This window comes from Myzus persicae, unplaced genomic scaffold (genome assembly GCF_001856785.1).
Source record: "Myzus persicae strain clone G006 unplaced genomic scaffold, MPER_G0061.0, whole genome shotgun sequence".
In the NCBI taxonomy this organism is placed as follows: Eukaryota; Metazoa; Arthropoda; class Insecta; order Hemiptera; family Aphididae; genus Myzus; species Myzus persicae.
This window is the reverse complement of record NW_019101991.1, coordinates 847687-866705: the sequence shown is the minus strand read 5'-3', so window position 1 is coordinate 866705 and position 19019 is coordinate 847687. Positions and strand designations below refer to the sequence as shown.

Below are 19019 nucleotides of genomic sequence, written 5' to 3'. Positions count from 1 at the left end.
TAAGTCTGCAAGTAGAGTATATAATATTATTGTTTGGTAAAAGAGCATTTGATCACGGCATGCTTAAGATGTATACAAAATAATTTAATAATTCAAAATTAATTACATTTTCAGAGTAAATTATACAAGCTCAGTTTTATTAGGTAAAACATGATTATAAAAATGAATACATTTTCTCTTCAAGTGTATTGTATACATGGACTAGTTTAATAGTGAAATTCATTGATCAAAGGCACAACGGTTCTAAACATTGATTCATTGATGTATCCATTTTATTACGGTAAATATATATTTAACATGAACACAAGTTTGAATTCCTTGTTTTATCTTCTTAAGACCTTACTAAAAACTTTTGATCAAATTTGGACATTCAACCTATCAATATATGACATTAAATTTAAAAATGTACAAAATGTACAAAATTTTTTACCTAAAGAGGAGTTTTGCACATTAAACAGCTTCTTCAGTTAATTAAATGGAAAAAATTATTCGTAGGATCCAAATAAACATATAAATGTCCAAATCTGTTTTTTTATCTAAAAATCAAATCATTGGAGGGGATTGGTATGATGAAATGAAAATTGAGCAGTGAAATAATATGGGACACATCAAGTTGTAAACATGTGTTTTTGTGAAGAACAAATCCCCTTCTTACAGCCACACATTTACTGACACCAGTCAGTACATAAGTAATAACTAATAAGTAATGATCTTTCACTACGCAGTATTTACACAGTACTATGATCCACATTCAGGAATTTTATAGTTGCCTGTACAAAATTGTTTATAAAAGGTTTATATGAGTTTCAAATCATATTTTATGATAAAAATTAAAAAGTAGAATCTAATTTTATAAAATTAAAATAACTAAAAAGAGCTAACTAAATCAATACATGCAATATCAATTACAATTTGATTAATGGAATTTAAGTAAATAATTTATATTTTTATTGTTAAAACAATTATTTACAAGTTACAACGAGCTATTGTATTATTTATTAAGTACCTTGCTATAAATAATACAGCTTATACTCTTTATTTAGTGTGTGTGTATGTGGTATTGCAAACTAGGGGAGAGACTATTTGCTAATTTTCTGCTGTTTCGCTCAAACCTTAACTGGCTCAACTGGTGAAGCCATACAAGTTTGGATATTGAGTGTAACAGTAATGTAATTACCGGAGTTTTAGATCATTGCGGCAATTTAAAGTCCATGGTTTAAGTGCGGTAGACTTGCCGGTTGATAATCTAATGAGTAAACTGCAACTGGAAAATGTTTGATGTGTGTTTGCCACTGTGATGATAATTGGAAAAACTTCACACCACTCCATTCATATCCATCAATAGTTACTAGAAGTTTAAACATAAGATAAATATCACAAACAAGTATACAACTTGTAAGAGTGAGTTACTTGTGAGTGGGAAATGTTGAGTTTTCGGTGAGCAGATTAATCTTAAAACACTGTCAATTACTTGATTCTTGGGATCTAAGTCTTTTTCTTTTTCTTTCTTTTTTCCCAATCGCATAACTAAATTTACATAAACAACAGTTGTAGAAAAGGTACAGCAAACATAATATAAGATTTAACATTTTATTTATCATGGATGAAGTAAAATATAAAGAATATAAGTCTAGTTGACCAAAATAATTTCTGACAGCCCAAACAACTGTGAAATTTTAAAATGTGTGATACAAAGAAAGTTACTAAATCAAACAATTAATGAATCCTCAAGACTTAAATGGTACAGCTACATAATTTTGTCAATAATATTAGTATTGAATACAAATTATTATAGCTGTGTGTATAGATAATTTGCTTACTTTTTTGTTTTTTTTCCTTAATATAGCTCACAGTAAAAAATGCTAGTGGTTCTTCATTGGTCAGAAACAGTCTTGAGATATGTAAACTCTTAAAACCAGTCTTTAATGTGAATTTGGTATCCACTCTCTTACTGCTTGGTTCATTGCCTCTAGTAGTAACTTCCTTGTTAGTATTTGGCACCAACCAATAGTCGAGTTGTAATTCTAAGGGCTCACATAACTCCCTGTTGGTAACAAAATTGTTAGATAACAAAAGTATTTAAGGTTATCAAGTATTTTAATAATTATTTTAAGTATTTTACCAATTAACTTGCTTTGTGGGTGGAGGCAAGTATTGCATTCCAATATTGGGTGAATTGGGCGGTGTAGTCTTGTCTAAAATGGACTTACGATCAATGATGATTGAACATTGATCATCAGTATCATTTGAACCTGATGCCGCATCCCCAGAGCAAATTCTCACATCCTATCAAATGATACGGTTGTAATAAGTTTACAAGGTAAATACAAATTTAGTAAGTTAAAATCAAAAATTATTTTTATTTAAGAGAAAATATATAAATATATAAATAAATATACTCTACTCAACGAGAGAACGCACCATATCTGTGAGTCCTCTACTATCAAGACCGGTTTCCCTATAACAGAGTATCTTGTGGGGATGCACAGAAGAACCGATTTTAGTCGGCCAGTAGCGCATTCTCTCATTGAACAGAGTGTAAGTATATGTTTAATAATAACAATTTTTTTTTTAATTACAATAAAAACAATTAAGTTATTATTTTTATTTATATGAAGTACTTCAAATATTATTTAAAAATTATTCGTCAACTTTAAGTCTAGAACTTCTAGATTTCTCTCCAATTTTCAAAAACAAATTTAATGTTAACTTACATTGACAAATGGTATGAATGTTTGTAAGGCTTCATCATCAGAACTGTAAAAGTAAATTAAATATATATAACATACAGGTATAGTTTGTGTCGAATTTTCATAATATAATTAATATACCTTTTTTCTTTATATGATAGCATTGCTTCAGCAATCTGCAATTGGATTGTATTAGAGGCTTCCATGATGTAATTTTGGATTTTGACTATTATATCTGTTCCATCCCCACATTCCAATTGTTCTTTCCAGTAATCTTCTTTGAACAGAAATGTTGTACCATAATAACTGTCGACTGTACCCAAGTATCTTGAGAGAGTGTTAATTCCTGCATATTATAATTGTATTGACATTACTTATACATACACAAACTTTATTATTTATGTGTATTACCTAATGGTATAATATAAAATTTAATATAATTCATCCAGTCAGGTGGCTTGAATGATAACTGTTCTACATACTGTCGTAATACATAGTTTACAAAGCTATCAGAACCAGCAAGCAATATCTTCATTTGACTCGGGGGTTTGGGGTTAGAATTACAGCTAAAATAATAATAATAATAAAAAAAATAATATATATATTATTATTATTATTTTTGGTAGACACGAAGTTGAACAAGGTGTCACAAAATATGTAATACATAACAAATTGTTAGCTACAGTTCTTAGGAATTAATTTTTGTATATTTGAGTATTAGACTTACTATTTCTGTATCTTATTAATAATGCACACAAAAGTAGCACGCACGTCGGCTAATCCAGCTGGTGTGATAACTTTGAATTGGTAATTCTGCAGTTTGGATGCAAGCTGACAACCCAATGGATCTGCATAGTGTATTAAACATAATACTTCAGGCATTTTATCTTCGGGAGGTAACACTTTGGACAGTTGTTCCATCAATGCTTTTCTAGGCTGCATGTATAAAAACATAAATTTAGTAAGTTAAGCATACATACAATATAAATTACAGAAAGGTTTCATTTAATATTAATTTTGAATCAACTATAACTACTATAATTATGTTTGGTTGGGATTATAAGAGATTTTAATCTGAGAATAAAATGTGTAATAATTAATTAATTTATGTATTCCAGCTATTGCTGGAAGTTATTGTTGGTGACATTTTTTTATAAACATTTTTTTTTTTTTTATAACATCCATGACATTATATCCTACCTGATATTGAGGTTTTATTGAACCTTGACAATTGAATATGTATATATTTTATTCAATAATGGTATTTTCTAAACTATTATTTTAAATAAATGTTTAAGTATATCTAATTTTGTTTTCAAGTATCCAATGTTTGATAAAGATTAGAACCTAGTGTAATATTATAACTGCAATTTTCTTTTTCAATTGAAACATAATAATTACAATTTTATATGTAGTAGATATTTTCTGAGACATACTAATTAGTTATTTATTATTGTCATATAGTTAGAAGATTGGAAGTTGGAACTCGTAAAGGTAATTCACATTTAGTAAGCCACTAAAACGACTAATTAGGTTGTTTAGTTAAATGTCTAGACAAATGGTACATTTTTATTAAAATTTAAACTTGAACTATTTGATTAAATATATTTAGGTAGTGATATACCTCAACCATGGAGACTACATTTTCTCCTGAACCTCCAGTACCAGTCCCTGCATTTGTACGATCATTGTCATTTATCTGCTTCGGCATTGGAGACTTCTTATACTTATTCGACGATGAAGTACGGTCCCTTGTGAAAATTCTTGATTTTTTTTCTTTTTCCTTTTCTACCGTGCCAGGAGTTTCCTTTATAACACAATGTACATCATTAGCATTAAAATGCACCAATTGCCAGTTCTAAAATATACAATATATAAAACCTTTTTATCGTCATTGTTGCCCATTTTCGGAGGTGATGAATTCATCGGAGTAGGGTCACTGTCCGTCCATGTGTCCAAATACGAATCAGAATCAGCCTTTTTTGAACTTTCGTCACTAAATCTTTCAATGTTACGTTCTACGGTTGGCACACCTATGTCATTAAATAAATATATACACATATTGATGAGTATAATATACATATATTTTTTTTGAGAATCTGTTGGGTTTTGTAAGCATACAATATATCTTCCCCAGCCAATATTTGTTTTATTAATTTGGCAAATTGTTAGCAAAATCATGATACAAATTAATTAAGCGTGAAGAAAATATTGAACATGCTAACTGAAAATAATTATAGCAGTTAAAGATTTTCAAATAATATTTATTATAACAATAACATTAAAATATGGGGTTTGTTAAAAACTATGTTAAGTTAAATAATACTAAAATCTAATTTTAATTCTTATTACTAAGTAGTTTTTAAGACTAGGAATAGGTATCGTTCTTTAGGTAAAAATCCCCGGGTTGTATTTTAATTACAAGAATAAAACATATAACGTAATGAATTTGGATATATTACAGTATCAGTATAGAATTATGATAAATGGTAACATTTTAACAGATGGTCATGTTAATAGTGTCACCTAGAATTGCTGGGCTGTCTCAGGCTGAATTTCATAAATTAAGACTGTAGTCTGAAAGGCAAGTAAGCTTCAAATTGAGTTCCTAAATGGCTAAATATAATGTGTTATGTTAGTTTGGCAGGGCCTCACCATATTTTTCAACCCATCTCACACGTCTAGCACTGGTAATTGCGGCTCTGCATGTTATACATTTGATAATTTTATCACAGTAAACGGTCATTTTACACTTTTACTATTGAATAAATATAAAAGTATAATAAAACAAACACAAATACATACCTATATAGTGCTATATAGAACGGTAACGTTCTATCACATGAAATCGTGTTAAAAAATTGACAACTGAATTGCTATAAACATTTTCAGATTTAATTTTAGTAAAATTAAAAAATACGAAATAAGTGTACACGGTTTTAAATAAAAAGAACGGCGAAATTGTGAGCAATGTTATCGAATTAAATTTTTAATATATGAAAATGGGTTTTATTTTTTTTTTTTTAGAAAGGTTAATTGTTTGCTTTAACAATAAACATGATGTAGGCACACATAATGTAAATATTATTGTGCCAACTCCAAGACAACAATACAATTATTATTTTCGAAACGAAATAAAAATGTCTTCAGCAACAAACATTACGGCCAATTGCAGTATGACAGTTAAAATTCAAAAACCTAATCTCGTATTTACGGAGGGTGTTAAATTTTGAACTCTGGGATGCTCTGATGCCTTCCCTCTTCTAAGTTATGGGCGATTTTGTTATATGGCCTCGAAAGTTTGTCTCCCGCAACAGCCGCAATTGTGTGTTCGACACTCCCGCGTTAATTAAAAATAAATGTTTTTATTTTTTATTATCGGAATTCGTTTCCACAATAACGTAGAGTTAATTTATTGTGCTATTCAAATTTACCCATACAGATGAAGTGTGAAATAAACGCTCTTATTACGCGACTACAATTTATATGTGCTTGATTTAATTAGAATTTATTGTTCGTGCGTAGAGCTTATATGATTATTTATTATTATCGCGCCGGCTAACTGTTCTAAGAAAAAAACACCATAGACCGAATCCAGCGCCATTTCAAGCTCCGGGTAATTGTTTTTGTTTGTGTGCGTTCGACATAGCATTCATTCATTATGAAATTAACACGTTTGTTTATGATTCTCAATGTCGTGAAATCAAAATTGTGTTCCCAGAAAAGTCGAAATAACATTAAGGCACTAACGACTAACAGGTGCAACGACGATGGTTTTAAGAACCTATTAAAAGTTTCAAAACTGTTTTGGATTAATTATAGGTAGGTATCGATTAAACAATTTAATACTGCCTATGCTGATTCTAATGTTTTTTAAACGTATCAAATTAATAAACAAACTATTAACGGTAGATGACAGTTTATTGGTAGTTTTAAAATTATGAACATGTGGCGAAAAAACCTTATAAATACCCTCGTCCACAAGACAAGTTTCACAAACCGACTGTGTCGCAAATAATGAAACAGCCTGTAGACTGTAGACTTGGCCAAAAAGTGGTGAATTGGATTGAGAAATGGCGTCATTAGTCCGGCACTGTTGTAAGTAAATTATCGAAAGATACGAGTAGAAATGTAGAGTAAAGTCTTGGCGGGTAAAAAGGAAGAATGCTAAGGAATTTGTGTGACGAAAATAATCTTAAGAATAAAATACATTATTACAAACATGTGAGGTGGCAATGATAAAAGGAACTGAATGTTGAGTGGAGTATTAGAGAGAAAAACATCATTGGGATGGTTTGGGCGTACATACGGGGGAAAATTTAGCATTTCAGCATCGAGAGAAGTTGACCGACCGGAAGGGCATAGCCATTAAGGGAAAATAGTGATGTATGAAGTCTTGCAGACTTGGTTGATTTATGTATGTAATATGTACTATAGTAGATATTGTAGATTGTAGATTCTCTTGTAGATTTAAGATAAACTATTGATTTTTGACAAAATTAATGTTAATATACTTATAAATTTGTGCAATTTTACTATTACAAATGTAAAATATCATAGAAACATATTTTTATATAATATCATATTTAAGATTTATGAAAATATGGTTTGATAAATATAAAGGTCCAAATATTCTTTTGCAACAGGATTTCATGAAGAAAATGTAATAAAAATATATTAAGTAGTTCTTGTAATTTAAATTAGTCCAGATTGGATAATGGGTCTCGGCCTGACTCTCCGGACCATAGATTATATAAGAATAGGTGGGCCACCGAATTTGCAACGTGAGAATGAACATTTTAAGGTTTCAAGGGATCTTATCAATTATAGAACAAATCAAATTAATGATAAGATCCCTTGCTGGAGTAAGAGCACTATATCAAAATCAGTTTGTCTCTCATCCACATACTGGAATGCAACTTCTGTTTTAGTTAGTATAGGAATGGCCTATTCATTCTTATATTATCCGTGGGACTCACAATGAAAACGAATTATGAATAGTCCTTGCCACGAATCTAACCACCATTTCAAGTCAGTGGTTTTCTTAACGTACGGTTTGTTGATACGTGTTGCGCCCGATTGCAATAACCGGTTTAGTTTTAGAACCCATGGCTAACGGGCTGTGTTAGGGGCTAGTTTTCGTGGAAAGGACTGTAGTGATATTAAAAATGAACGTATTAAAAATTACAACACAGACACAAAATCTATACTGTAAGAAAATTGAAATAATAATAATTAAAAACTGTTAAACTAATATTTACAAAATACAATAAATGGTTAAGCTATAAATAGTATTATCTACAGTATTTAAAAATATAATGTAATTTTTTAATGTACAATTTATTATTCTAAATAATAAATAATAATAATAATAATAATAATAAATTATTATTATTAAACTATGTTTTTTAAGAAAATTATACGTGTTTTCAATTTGTTTTGTTGTGATTTTTAATCATTTTTGAAGTCAAACATTTTCTTCTATAAGTATATTTGAATGGTCATTTATTAATGACCCAATAGTTATTTATAAGTTTATAACTTATGAGTATTTCAAGTTTGATAAGCAAAGCAAAGTACAGGGGAAAACATCTCACAACATTTTGATGGGCAATTATTATGATCATTAAAACTTTGAAATACTTATAAACAAAATTGTATATTCATAATTAATATTACCAGAGTAGAAATTGATAAAAATATTCGATTTTAAAAGTGAGTTATAGATTAGAAAAAAATGGTAAAATCATCAAGAAAAAAAAATTTAGGCTAGTAACATAAATATACTTACTTCATAAAAAACACAATAATCGACTGAGATTATGAATGTTGATAATCACTATAATATACATTTCTTTATCATGCACATGCAAAGAGTTTAATATACTAATTACTACTAATAATAAATATGTACAAGTTTAAAAAATGAAAATAATAATACATATTTATTTTATTATATAATAATATTATTGTTATGTGTAAATTACTAAGTATTTAAAATGGGAATTTCATTGTTAAAATGTTGTCTTAAGAGAATATAGAAATTGTTAGTAATATTAAGTGCATTGGATATAAAGAAAATACAACAAAAGAAGATACTTTGTGCTTATAACTGCATTTTGGTCGGGAATTTTCATAGTGCTAACCTTTGGTTCTGTTGTAAGGCGGAAAACTTGTGGTGTGACTTTTCTTATGGGAATGCCGTCCTAGTGACAGGGTGAAAAAATATAAAAATAATTTAAGTGAATATTACTTTTTAAACAATATTTGGATAAAAAGCATTATGTTACAATTGTTACAATATAAATAAATAAAAATAATTATTAGTGATGGACACAACCTAATGCATAATTTTGTGTTATTTTAACTTATTTTTATGGGTTTACAGGTACTTTGTATTTTTAAACTAAGTTATTTGTTTTAGTTTTAAATGTTCCAATTAATTCCACAGTAATAAAAATTAATATTCATAAAAAATATTTGTATAAATGTTGGGGTTATTAAAACACGCTCAAGCTAATAAATTGTCAGATATATTTTTACTGCTACAAAATGATTCCAGCTATGTATGTCTAATTCAAAGAAAACTATGAATACGAAAAGTAAGATTGGTCCACCACTATTATATATTTATAAAAAACAGTATAATATATTATATAATATCAACCCATCAACGGAACTGTATTAACATATTAAATCAAATGTCAGGGGCGGACACAGGAAAAAATTTCGGGGAGGGGGGGGGGTCGTTGAAAAAATAAGAATAATTACCATTATTTTGAAATAATTATTTATTGGAAGATAAAATAACTATAACGTTTTAGATTAACCATCCATTTATTTCGGTGGGGGGAGGGGATTGAACCCCCAAAACCCTCCCTGCGTCCGCCACTGTCTAATGTACATTTTATAAAAAAAATACAAGTAGTAGCAATCAATAATATAACAACAAAAACAACAACTATACAAGTATGAAGTATTTTACGTAGTATTAAATGTATATATATAATATATATATATATTATAAATACTAAATATAATATCAAGATTTAAAAAAAGTGTAATACCAGTGTATTTCCTAAATTTGTGAAGTTTAAAAATGTGTAAAACGTAAATAGTGTAAAGAGTACGTTTTTTCTAAACTACAACAATTTGTGTTTTGTTATACCTTAGCGCGCACAAAGAGCTGAAAGCTGGTTATATAAGGCAACATTTGTAATATAAGTTGTTTTCGTAGTCGCTAACGATAAACAAGCGCAAATCATTCAAATTGTTGGCAAAGCATACCGCTAGAGCTTCTCGTCAAAATGTTGCGGTCATATGAAATTTTTATTAATTATAAATTAAATGAATAGGTTTATTATACGACACATAAACACACTTAATTCAATATATAAAAATATTAGATACAATGACACAGTGCTGTCTTTATTAGCACATTGTCATTAGTAATATATGCAAATATACATCGAGTTCATAGCGAACAAATAGAAGAATCATTCACATGCTAATTTTTCAGAGTAAGAATTAAATATTATAAACATATGGTTATTTCGGCAGATCCAAATTGGCATGTTTTGTTAAAATATTAAATTGGTTATCTACAAAAACCGATTTTCAAGCCGTATCATTAAAAATATTGTTTAATTCTTAGAATTCTGTCATCTTATAATGTTTTATTCAAATCTTAGAAGAAGCCAAAAGGCATTAGTTGAAAATATTAGATGGAACACTTTTTGACTTAAGTACCTCAAAACTCGATATTTTGTATTCAATGTTTTTATTTAACAGCAGATTTAATGTTTTTTTTTTATAAGCAAGTTGTTATATGACTTTAAGTAAGAAAAACTAGAAGTGAAATGGAAGTTATTTGGATAATATGTATGAATATCAAATAATAATTTAAATATTTGAAAAACATACTTTATATTATCATATAAGGATAATTGAACTGTTTTATATTTTTGTGTTGTATCAATTGCAAAAATATTTACTTTTTAATTGTGTTTTACTATTTTATTACATACAACTTCAAATAACAAATTTTATATCATTGAGTGTCTATACATATTATAACAAGAAACACAAACCTTTAATGTGGTATATATTAAATAGTTTAGTTATATTATGTAGACATACAAAATAAAATTATGTTATGTAAATAAATAAATCACTCTACTCTGAATTTTACAATTATTTGTTTTGGGCCATCCTCATATAAATAGTTGATGGATTTATATGACAAATAAAATAAAAGACTTGATTAAAAAAATAAAATCCTTTTTTTATACTTGAAAATACAATATGACTGTTGATTTAAAAAATAAATTAGCTAACTATTATTTTAAAAATAAAAATATTTTATTGTGAAATATATATATATATAACAAGGGATACACCGTGTTTTGAGATACTCTTGGTTATAATTTATACTACAAACCTGAGATGCCTTCATGTATCATATTTGTACGAGAGCTTGAAAAGAATGGACGTAGTGATGGTTTAGGTGTAGATAAAATAGATAATGTATCCAAATCAGGCCCAGAGTCACTCAAATCTTCTAGCTCCTCAAAAAGATCTTCAATATCTGCTGGGTCCATGTCACCGCCTATAACAACAGTAATGTACATGCATTGAACTAACACAAATAAAATATAAATATTTTTTTAAATTTATCTATCAAATATACCTGACAGTTTTTGACTTATGGTCTCTCTATCATTTTCTAATGAATGCAAATCTTCATTAACTCTGAACCTTTTCAGAAGTGCAATAAATTTTTGTTTTAGATTTCTTTGCTGTCAATAAAGTAGAACAAATTTGCATTAAAATGTTATACTATAATTTATTATTAAAATTATGATCTCAAAAAAATAACATAATAGTTTAAATTACTCTTGCATTTCCAGTTGCGATATTTTTCTTGCGCCGTCTATCTTCCAAAGTTGGTTCAGAATCTGATGCTTCTTCCCCACTGCTGAACTCTTCATCTTCATCAGAATAATCTGGACCCCTTCCTACACAATTTGAAATAATTCATTAAATATACATACACATTTTAATATATTATGGAACAGAATAAATTTGCTTGTTAATTATTTTTAAATTAATTACCAGTAACAGGTTTTGTAGCTTCTTCGTGATCCACAGGTTGACTATTTAAGCACATGATATATACACGGCCGATAAGAGACTTGGGGTCTTTAGGATCACTTAATAGTTCTAGTTCGAGATCAAGAGGTCTTTGTAGTACCTATATAAAAATAGTACGTTTGAAATGTATAAAAGTTAATATTTTATTAGTTGATATAATTACAAGTGACATATTAATAACTCCTTCGGCCAATGTTTTGAAACCAAGTATAGTACGGTTTTTGTACTTCTTTCGACGTTGAAGCATTACGTGTAATTTGTTAACGTCTCGTTTCAAAAAGTGTGGATACTGCGGAACAAATACATTTCAAGACTCGTAGTGATTCCCTATTGTTTTAGAACAGTAATTAAATTACATACCTGAAGACAGAAGTTTAACTGCAATTCTATTTCGAGAGATCCGTTTGCTGTCAGGGGCAGTTCATTTGTTCGTAAGGTTCTCTTTGATCCCTTAATTTTATACAATTAGATTCAATAAACAAATATGTATTGAGTTTTGCTGCTTTAATTAAAATAGTTGATTCAATTTATAATACGCACTTGCATTTTTACAGCTATAGTTAACGAAGATGACATATCTGATCCCAGGGGTTTGGTTAGTACCAGTTTTGTTAAATTCATTGAACATACCCTAAAACATAATTAAATAGTTGAGTAAATGTTTGATTAAAATAATTGTATACAGAATAGTTTCTAGTATACCCTTACATTTTTGTATACATTGAATACCTATAAGTTTATTATTTATAGGTAACCTATAAATAATTAAACAAAAACGAAAAGTTGTTTAGTGATTACATTATACACATTACTGAGAAATGCATTTATATTTGGATATAAATAAATAATTATATAAACAATAATCGTTAACATATGAATTACTTCCTTCGATTTCAATACATTTATTATACATTAATGGTTGAACAAATATTTATGCTTATAAATAGTTTTAGAGTAGGATTGAAATATATAAACTACAGCGGTTAACTTATTAGCTGATAGGTACTACACAATAATCTATCAGATACATTATACAGATAATAAATTGCTTCCAAAAATACGAGTTAATTGAAAATATATAATCATATAACTATCTTATATAATATTGTAAAAAATTTTAAAATAACCTGTCTTATATGTCATTCACATTCGCTAACATACCATATATTAGGTATTATTATATACATAGTATAATATATAAATACCACATGAATTTGTTATTGATAAATTGTAAAATTAACTACATATTACCTAACGAAATACTTACTTGTATTTCTTAATAGCAAATTTAAAGTCAATTATTATCTATTTCTAATGACGATGTGATACTTATGTGAAATATTAGAAACTAGAATAAGATTTCGATGTGGATAATATATAACATAATAAGAGCAATAAGACATATAATTTAGATTATAACACAATAATCAATACATATAGAGTTAAAATTTTTTTATCAATACCTAGCTATAAGTTATAAATTTTGAAACTAGAATTTTTTTCCCGTAAAAGTATACTGTGCAATTATTGTCATACTACACTACGCAATAACCCCCAGAGGCGTCTATAATAAATAAATAAATTATTAATACAATGTTATCTGACAGTGTAGTAAAAAAACACAAGACAATAGAAAACAATACTTCAAATTACAGGTGAATAATGTTTTATTGCATTAAATACTTGGGATTTATGCAATATTAAAATCATCATTCATCGTCAATAAACAAACTAAAATAGAAGTCCAGTCAACCTGTCATTATGAATAATTATAGACATGGAAATACATCATATCGTCTAAATGTGAAATAGTGACTAATTTCGTAAAAAATGAATTGGGTGTTATTAGTAAGAATAAATCGATAAAAAAATCAGTGAAATTTAATGTTTCACTCTTAAAAATAATATTATTTTAATTTTTAACAAAAAAAAATTGTTTCATATAATTGCATATGATAATTGGTTGAAATAAGTCTCACATTATACATTAAATTGTATGTCCATTAAATAATTAACTGTTTTAAAAATATTAGTTTTAACTTGAGATACTCGCATGGGTTGTCTCCGTTACAAACTTACAACATTTAGAGACATCCAAAATCCGGCCGTCTATACCTGTCTCTTTGGACCCTAAACGAATAAACATTTATTTTATTATCAGTGATAATTTACGGTGTGTTCGATTGAGAACGTTTTATCTTTTTAGCAACACGATTGAGAACGATGTCGGCAGATCAAAGAAACAATATTTTGTACCTTAAAATCAAACGATTGAGAACGATATTTCTAGCGACGTTGGCATTTATCTTAACTTTTAGTAATAATTTTTAGGGCTGGGATTTTGATGCAAAGGCATCTTTTTTGGTGTTTTGAAACGATGTTTTGTAAGCATAAAATGTGTAAACTGATTTTTTTTTTGTATTTTTTTTAAAAAAAATCCATTTTTTGGGCATTTTTCACAATTTGTTTATAAAATGTACGACAATTCATGAGATTAACAAGAGACACTTGACACACTGTCTCAATCTTAAGCTGACAATTATGTTGTATAAAAATATAATTTTTTCACTTTTAATCTTAAAAAAATGGCTTAAAATAAGCGAAGAATGTATTGATTTTACAATGATATGTGTGTGTGTGTGTGTTTTTTTATCAAATTTAAAATTTAAATATGATTTTTTTTGTTAACAATTAAATGTTTAACTTTAATAGCTAAGGATTGAAAATTTAAAACAAAATTCCATGTAAGTTTATTTTGTAACCAAAATATAGTGATTGATATCTTATATATATATTGTATATTGTATTTTTATTATTTTTATTTTTAATTAATGTGGCAACGTTGTATAAAAGTGAACTGGTAAGAACGTTCTCAATCGTGCTATTATAAAAGGTACGGCCGATAAGGACCGTTCTCAATCGTGTTCTACCCATAATTTATCACATTTTACGTTTAGAATAATTTATTCAACTCTGTTGTTTTTAATATTACAAATAAAGTACAAATGGATAATTCTGATCGGAAATTGCCATGTTCAATGTTATGTGTTTATAAGACGGACACAACACGTGCGAGTATGACGTCCTCTTAAGTTAATTAATAAGTAAATACGAATGTAATCTTTTGAAGTGTGCACAGTATGAATGTTATGCTATTGTATAGATAATAAATAAATGGATCGGCCATTTGAGCTTATCGTATTAGGAGGATTAAGTGGATGTATAAGTATTATGTAATAGCTAGGTAGTACTTGCAAGAAAGAGAAGACATAGATAATATTATATATTGTATGCTGACCTTTTGTAATCAGTCTCTCTTACCCGATCATAACCGCGATCCTACACAGACATACAGTAGGTAGTCAGTAATTTGTATAATTCAAGCAGACATAAAACTATTCCCAAACCAATTATTATTAGTGCGTCTGTCCAGTAAGTGAGAGGTAGGTAATAATAATGATTTAATAGAAAATAATGAACTAATTATTATTGAAGGCCAGGTTTTCCTGTAAGGGGAGGGGGTAAATGCCATAAAATAATATCTTTAAACATCACGAAAATCCATTATATTTTCTTGATTGTAACATTAACTATGTGAATATACTAACTATAAATACACTAAATATAAACATATTTTGTTGTATCATCAACCAAATTAATTAAACGATCAGAAATGGAACGAGATGTTCTTTAACTGTAATAATGTAATTTTGATTCAAAATATGATAAATAAATTTATTATGCACATTCAAAATAATTTTTAATCATCTTAATTTATGGTAATTATAATAATATTAACATGGTGAGGAGTAAAAATAAAAATAAAATTAACATAACTGTTAGCATAACTAATAAAGCCCATTTAAACCAAAACAATAAAGCAATTATAAGGATAGTTAGGTAATAAGTTCATTCAATATCACAAGCTCAAAAAATTATTATTGTTTTAGATGTATATAAATTGTTTTTTGAATATTATCTAAGGCTTGTTATTGTTATTTGTTAAGTAACTTAACTAAGCGTATGGACTGTGTTAGATATAGTACTCGTATTGAGCATTCTATTAAAGTGGATTCTTGAATATATAAAGTGTATTTTTAGCTCTAAGATATTTTTTACGTAGGGCAATAATGTCAACGATCATCATAGCTAAAAAGTTGAGAAAAAAAAAACATTTCAACCCCACCAAGTAATTGGATCACGAATCCCGACATTATTGAATCAAAATTAAAGTAGAGATAAATCCCACCCTCAACAAAACTTTTACACTTGAGCGCTAAACCCTAACCATTCAAATAGTAATATTACTTATTTCTTAAGTCTGGAATTAAAAATTGAAAAAAATAACTATTGAAACAACAGACAGCAAAAAAATAATATAAAAATGCAATGTACCTACAATGAAAGTTCAATAAATAAAATTAACAATTGCTGAACACGTGTACAATTTATTTAACATTTAACATTTTTATCAATTACTCATATACATATCGATAGTCATTAATATTTTGTTCACTAACTACGTACTGATAGTAATTATTATGTTTTAAAATTCAACATTAGCTGCAATTCTTAATGGCTGTACAGCATCAACTAAATTTATCATTTTAAAAATGCGTTAGTCAGTATTATTTAACTGTATGATTTGAAATTCAACATTCATGATGAATATTATTATTTGTTTCAAGAAAAATTTATAATTTTTAAATTATTAGTTAGGATTCTTTTAAGGTTAAACAGTATTTTTCGAAAAGTATTAACGTTTTTTAAAATATTTTTTACATAAATTTAAGTCAAATTATCAAAAAAAGGTAAGCAAATAGGTACCGCTCTGGCATTCATTAGTTGTCATGGGGTCATGCGGGTCACTGAACTGGATGATGTGTTAAATTTGAATTCAATGATATAAAATTAATGTTTATATACTAAAAACGATTCTGAGTAAAGACGATCTCTGTTAGCCTATATATTTAGTTTATTTTATGATATTATTGCTATTAAAGTAATTTATTTTACAATTAGACATTAGTTAAACAGTACGTTGAATTAATTTTTACTAAAAAATTTCATACGAAAAAGTCATTGTGATTAATAATAATATACTAAGTTTGAAGTACCCATGAATATTATTTAATTTTTTAAATCCCAACATAATAATTCAAATTATTATTCTTCGTTTAAATATTTTTTAGATTTTAGGTTACAGTATAAAATACTTAAGAGACTCTTGTTTTAAATGTCCAATCCTCAATTATAAAGATTAAAAATGTTATAAATGTTTAATTTTGTCAACATTTGAACTTAGAATGCTTATAAAAAACTATGTATCATGAATAATATATTTTTGCTATTAAAACATATTAAATTTTCAAGTTTTTTGACCAAGCTAAAAAATTTTTTATCGATAAATATAGATAAAAAACATTGAAAATAAAGTGATTAAATAAACATTTGGTAAAAATTGTAAATATCTATAATTAAGGGTTTAAAATTTTGAATTACAGCAACAAAATAAGAAAATAGTTCGATGAGAAATAGCTTGGACAAATATCAAATGTCATAAAACTTTGAACTGAAATAATCTGACCTTCTGGTAAGCTTTTTTTTGTTTAAGGGAGAATGACTTATGTTGAATCTTCTATTACATTTTCAAACCATAGATTTAAGTGAGCTGTCACGGGACGCCAGGCAGACGTAAAAAATGATTTTGTATAGAAAATATGCATGGAAGTTGAAAGGATGGTTTATTAAAGAAAATTAACACGGTATAATCAAAAACAAAATATTCAGATTTTTTAAGAAAATGTTTTAAAGTCGTATTAGATGTCTTGCAATTGGGGCGCTTTAGGAATTGCGTGTTTGTGCCGACGCGTCGCCACGCCAACAGCCGGTCTTGAACAGTCGCATTAATGTCTCGTGTAAAAAAAAAATTCTGAATTTCTAACACAAAATTACTTTGCTCAGAATCTAAAATCAAATATTTACTATTTTTATTATCATACATTTTTAAACCTTTTTCTTTTTTATATGACGACATACATATTCAATTTTTATGCCATAGTAAAGATAAAATTTTTCTGAAAACTAAAATATACTTTTCAAAAAATCAAATTTTGAAGCACTTGAGTCGTGAATTCTAATTTTTATTTTATTTAGATACCCTTTTCCAACTGTACATTTTTAGGTTGGTATAACCTTTATAATTATTATTCATATTATACAAAGGCAAGGTAAATTTTAAGATGTATAGAACATTTTTGAAGTAAAAACTATTTTAAATATTCGGAAATTTATAATGTATAATTCGTACAGGAGACCAATTATTAAGACTAATGGTAAATTTTAATTTCTATAATTACAACAGATAGACAAATACACTTAATTGAATTACATCATGGTATGCATATTATTTCATGACCCAATATGTTGATTACAACATTAATGTTTATACCTATGTCTAAAAATAACTATGGATAAATTGAAATAATGTTTAAAAAATATATATAAGTACACTTTTCCATATTTCATTTTTTAAGTTAACCAAATGGATTACTTATCATGGTGATTATATAATAAATAACAAAGTTCTTAGAGTATGATATGATATAAAAGTGTATCCTTTAATATTGATAGTTGAATGGTGTACAATACAAAAATAATTCAACAATATTTTAATTTTAGTAGACAAGCAGAAATAATTTGAAACCATTTCACACGTCAATATAATATTAGTACTGTATATATGCGCAACGGTACATTTTGTTAACAGCACATAGCTGATAGAAATTTATTGAAAATATTATTTTATTATTTATTTAATACTAAAACCTCGATTTAGAATAGTTATAATTATTAAAACTTTAAAACAAGAGCCGTATAGGTTTCTTGTTCAATAGACAATTTGTATGATCCGTTATAATTTGTTAACCTTACTACCATGAATATTTTAAAATGCATGCCTATATAATTAAAAATATAACGAATGTAACGTAAGCTAATTGATTTTGAAAGCTGTGTACCTAAGTCAGTAAAAACCAGATTCATTAGTAAAATATTGTTTTAAAAAACATCGGAATTTGTAAGTGAAAATGTTTAAAATATCATATTGATAAAAAAATGAAAAAATATATTAGTGTTATAATCTATTCTAAGTGAGGAGGTATAATATTATAGGTA

The 19019-nt window shown here is 27.3% G+C and overlaps 1 protein-coding gene across 2 annotated transcripts in view; it reads right to left on the bottom strand.

Moving 5' to 3' along the window:
- Positions 1-19019, bottom strand: part of LOC111030937 (phosphofurin acidic cluster sorting protein 1) — a 33323-nt gene that overhangs the window by 1037 nt on the left and 13267 nt on the right. The window contains exons 2-19 of one of the 2 annotated variants that reach the window (XM_022310675.1): positions 12384-12474; positions 12204-12293; positions 12007-12132; positions 11805-11943; positions 11586-11707; positions 11380-11488; positions 11131-11298; positions 8837-8896; positions 4572-4723; positions 4315-4497; positions 3418-3626; positions 3102-3256; positions 2832-3036; positions 2715-2757; positions 2123-2286; positions 1821-2044; positions 1411-1527; positions 1178-1348 (exon numbers count right to left, since the gene is read on the bottom strand). In XM_022310675.1, the coding sequence (XP_022166367.1) occupies positions 1203-1348; positions 1411-1527; positions 1821-2044; positions 2123-2286; positions 2715-2757; positions 2832-3036; positions 3102-3256; positions 3418-3626; positions 4315-4497; positions 4572-4723; positions 8837-8896; positions 11131-11298; positions 11380-11488; positions 11586-11707; positions 11805-11943; positions 12007-12132; positions 12204-12293; positions 12384-12474 (2503 nt within the window). In that variant the 3' untranslated portion in view covers positions 1178-1202. The remainder of the gene's footprint in view (positions 1-1177; positions 1349-1410; positions 1528-1820; positions 2045-2122; positions 2287-2714; positions 2758-2831; positions 3037-3101; positions 3257-3417; positions 3627-4314; positions 4498-4571; positions 4724-8836; positions 8897-11130; positions 11299-11379; positions 11489-11585; positions 11708-11804; positions 11944-12006; positions 12133-12203; positions 12294-12383; positions 12475-19019) is intronic. The other variant, XM_022310676.1, reaches the window with a different exon arrangement.